General features: G+C 35.2%; 1 protein-coding gene across 4 annotated transcripts; it reads left to right on the forward strand.

Moving 5' to 3' along the window:
• Positions 70-3,483, forward strand: LOC107621580 (polyadenylate-binding protein 2). Of its 4 annotated transcripts, none has more exons than XM_016323613.2 (6): positions 70-256; positions 403-505; positions 940-1,010; positions 2,637-2,828; positions 2,900-3,027; positions 3,125-3,483. In XM_016323613.2, exons 1-6 carry the CDS (start codon positions 209-211, stop codon positions 3,171-3,173), a joined length of 591 nt encoding a protein of 196 aa, XP_016179099.1. In that variant the 5' UTR covers positions 70-208; the 3' UTR covers positions 3,174-3,483. The 4 variants fall into 4 exon arrangements, with proteins under 4 accessions (XP_016179099.1, XP_020968586.1, XP_020968588.1 ...); XM_021112929.1 differs by lacking the exon at positions 70-256 and adding an exon at positions 1,327-1,761; XM_021112927.1 differs by lacking the exon at positions 940-1,010.

Genomic DNA, 4,365 nt, shown 5'->3' on the forward strand with positions numbered 1-4,365 from the left:
CTAAATTTTTATTTTTTATTTTTTTTTTTATGGTGGCGAATCCGAGTTCTATTCAAATAAATATTGAAAAATTGAAACTTGAATTATTACGAAAAAATATCTTGGTAGGGGGCCCAAGTTATTATACGAACCCTGATTCGCAAATTGAAAGAGAAGGCGAAGGGAAAGGAGGGTGCGCTTCTGCCGGCGTTTCTCTTTTGACGGAGAAATGGAAAACGACGACGTCGACATGAACGCCGAAGATAACAACGAACCTGTATTATCTCTTTCTTCTTTTGTTGCTATTCTCTGTTTCTTTGAGTTCACCTGATTTCATTGAATCGCGCTTCCCTCTTCTGTGCTGCTGATGTTCGAATCCGAAACCCTAATTTTGATGATACGCCACTGCTATTGTGAGTGCAGGATTTTGATGACATGGATAAGCGCTTGAAGGATATAGAAGATGAAACTGCTGCTCTTAAAGAGATGCAAGCCAAGGTCGAGAAGGAAATGGGATCTGTTCAGGGTAGCTATTTTAATTTTTATTTTGTAAATGATTTCTCGTTCTGCATTGATCATAGAACGTGTCCTAACTCCTTTGCCTACAAGATGTTTTGTTTCTGGTTGGATGATTACGATTTGGCTTGTTTTGTTACTGGCTAATGAGTAGCATTCTCTCACTTGGCTGTGAAGAGAAGCTATATTCTTGTATACTCATTTGAATATTCATGTTATGAACAAATTCAAACTGAATTTTGTTGACCTCTGTTTTAGAGTTCACAGGGCTTCATGCTTAATATTATTGCATTATACTTTTAGACCATTTTTTATGTGGTTTGTTATGTTTTTCTCTCTCTTTTTCATTCCCTTCTCATTCTTATCTATGTTAATGTGTAAACAATGTTATTCCAGTGTATTGTTAGACTCCATTGTCTGTTATTGATTCTAATCTCCCAATAGATCTCGGAACTGCATCTGCTAGTCAGGTCAACAGAGAGGAGATAGATTCTCGTTCAGTCTTTGTAGGCAATGTGAGCTCTCTCATTCCCTCTTTACTTGAGAAATTTTTATGTTGTTTGGCTGTCTTTTCCTCACCACTCATGATATGGACTGAATATATTAATGTCTTAACTTCTTTCGAAGATATCAACGTCATAACTTTTGTCTAATTCATTTGTTTATGAGCCAATGTGTATTGGTGGATAAATACATTGGACTTTGCATATTTTATCCTGGGAAGTTCAAATCTTTCGTTGCTGTTGAATATGCTTGTTCTGTTTTGCATTTGGATTGTGTTTCCATTTGGTGGCATCCTGCTTTGACGTGATGTTTTGACTACAATCGCAGGTTATGCTTCCATCTACGAGTTTTCTGCTATTGTAATGCTGCCGTTGAAAGTATAGGATAACATATGGCTGGAGGAGAAAAAAATTTTCATTAAGAACTTGAAATTAACTGAGAGTGAAAAAGAAAAATATAAAATGCAAAAAAAAAAAACAAGAAAAAAAGAAAAGGAAAAAAAAATCAATTTGTTATATTTAAGGATAAAAATGATAAGCCTTTAGCTAGAAGTTTTAATTGGCATACTGCCAACTTTTTGCGTTGGGATTGACTGAGGAATTGTTAGATTGGAGATTATGAGCCAGGACTCCTACTGGTGAGAAGAGGACATGCTCTCTAGGTCAAGTACTATATGACTTTATATCATTTTGGTTGCAAGTTCAAAGGATGCTTTTAGTGGTGCCTAGTGCTCGAGAAATATGTAGACCTCCTTTTTCCATGGTGAGAGATCCTCGACATTCTTATTTTATCCTTTTGTAGGATCAAAAGGGATTTCTTTTAACTTGGGTCTTTTTAATTGTCTCCCCTGTTTTAACACTGCTTTTACCTCAAAAACTAAAGAAAAAAGAAAGAAAAAGAATTGAGGTGCACTATAGAGAGTAACTTGCACAATGGATAGCTGTGAAGGAAAAAAAAGAAAAGTTTATATTTTTATAAATTACCAAGAATCTGAATACTAATTGATGGATTTTGAAATTTAGCTTCCCAGATCTTTTCATTTGTGGTTGTCTAATGGCAATATGGTACTCTATTCTTTAAAGTGTACCTTGCATTTCGGAGGATGCATCTTGATACTTGCAGTCATATAGGCCAGGACAAAGTATTTTGTCCCGGAAGGTTTCCTGCATGTTAGCATGCCTGCTGTTGCCCATTGGTTGAAGACATATCAAGCCTTTTGCGTTTTAGTTGCGGGAAAACCAGTACTAACATAATTATTTGCAACTTGCAAGGAGGAGTGTTCCTGCAAAATAAGGCTGATTATCTTTTTGGCATGGTGACCAAAGCTATCACAATAAAATTACTATAAAATATGCTTATTATATATATACTTAAGATGCTTTTGTTGATAAAGCTTGTATTTTCAGATATATTTATTTTTTCCATTGAATGTTGCATGGATAATTAGGCAAATGATAATAAGTTATCTGGTTGTACTAGTAAATAGGACACTGATGACTCATCTTTTATCCTGAAAGGCTGGTGTTTAAGTGTTGACAATTATTTGAAACCATTTCCATTTAATAATCATTTTGGTTTTGCTTGTTTCTTAGCTGTGATGCCATCATGTAATCTCTTGGATTTGACACACTCCACAGGTGGACTATTCATGCACTCCTGAAGAAGTGCAGCAGCATTTTCAATCATGTGGAACAGTAAACAGAGTCACCATTCGGACTGATAAGTTTGGCCAACCCAAGGGTTATGCGTATGTAGAGTTTATTGAAACAGAGGCTGTTCAAGAGGCCCTTTTGCTGAATGAATCTGAATTGCATGGGCGTCAATTAAAGGTTACAGCTAGAGGCTCTCACCGTTCACTTCAATTTTTTTAACCATGTATGCTTATTTGAACATTTTTCAGGTAACAGCTAAGAGGACGAACATACCCGGGATGAAGCAGTTCCGTGGCCGCCGACCTAATCCACACATGGGATTTAGAGGCAGACCGCCATATGCACCTCCTTTCGCCTATGCTCCTTATGGATATGGGTATATGCACTTAGTTCTTGGCTTCTTGCCCTCTCCAATGTGTTCTGTTTTTATGCTGCGATAGTAAAACTTAACCAGATTTGTCTGTTAATTACAGAAAGGTTCCAAGGTTCAGAATGCCAATGCGCTATAGCCCCTACTATTGATTGTCCAATTCTGGTTGGATGAACAGAATGCCCCACTTCTCCATCATCTAGTACCAACTACCATAGGGTTTTAGGCATGCTATGTGGGAGTTTTCCAACCATATATTCATTTGATTGAGTTCTTTTGTTCTGTGAGGATTAAGCTTTGACTTAAACAGCAAACCTTGTAAAATTGTTGTGCTTGGGCCTGCTTTTACTTTGCATTGCTTTAGTATAGAATATTAAAATGAAGTTATTGTAAAATTATCCTTGGTAAATGTGGTAATTCGTGGGTTTTGTTTTGAGTTGCCTATTCATCTATATTGCATTATTGTTGCCGATATTTTTCTTTATGAAAATGGGCCATGCATAGACTGTGACCATTCGCTATTTTATACGTCACATACTCTTTTGTACCCCATTGTTTGCGTGTTGTTTAATTAGTCCAATGAACCCACTAAACCAATTAAGTGAAAAGAAAACGTAAATCAGATGGCTTTAGTGTTGATTATTAAGAATTATAGTTTTTTAAGCTGTCACGGTCATTTTTACGATTGAATTAGTGAAAAATAAAATCGTTAAAATTTAAATTCATAACATTTGAGCACCTATGGGTGGGTAGTTGAGTTCGTTAATTTGTCCGAGTTTATTCATAATAGAAAGCTAATGATTGAATTAATAATAGTATCCAATAAAAGGATTAAATTAATATTATCTAGATTTTTTTTTTTTGGCCGAAAATGATCAATTACTTAAACCAACCTTTTCTTCCCCCCAGAAATTTCCATTCTATTTCTACCCTCAAAAGGACAAAACAAAGATCTAAGCACACTATTGAAGAGTATTATTGATGATTATAATATTTAGCATGTCAACTTGGAAACTTTTAGGATAAGGCTTGAATTATTCAACTCACAAAAAGGACATTTATCATTATTTTACTCCCTCGAATAGTAGAATATACCAACTTTTGTATTCTCTATTCTGTTTCTGTTTACCCTTCAAAGTATCAAGTTGCCAAGATTACAGCCGACTCACTCAGACACCGTTAATGTCTGCGCAGATCCTCATCGCTCCTTGTCAGATTCCCTTTCGGACACTCTCACATGGGAAAAAACCAACTAAGACAAAACAAAACTTAGTTGAAAAATAATATATATAAATTAAAGATTTAATTTTAATATACTAATACAAAAAATTTTAGATATCATTT

Source organism: Arachis ipaensis, chromosome B10 (assembly GCF_000816755.2).
Source record: "Arachis ipaensis cultivar K30076 chromosome B10, Araip1.1, whole genome shotgun sequence".
In the NCBI taxonomy this organism is placed as follows: Eukaryota; Viridiplantae; Streptophyta; class Magnoliopsida; order Fabales; family Fabaceae; genus Arachis; species Arachis ipaensis.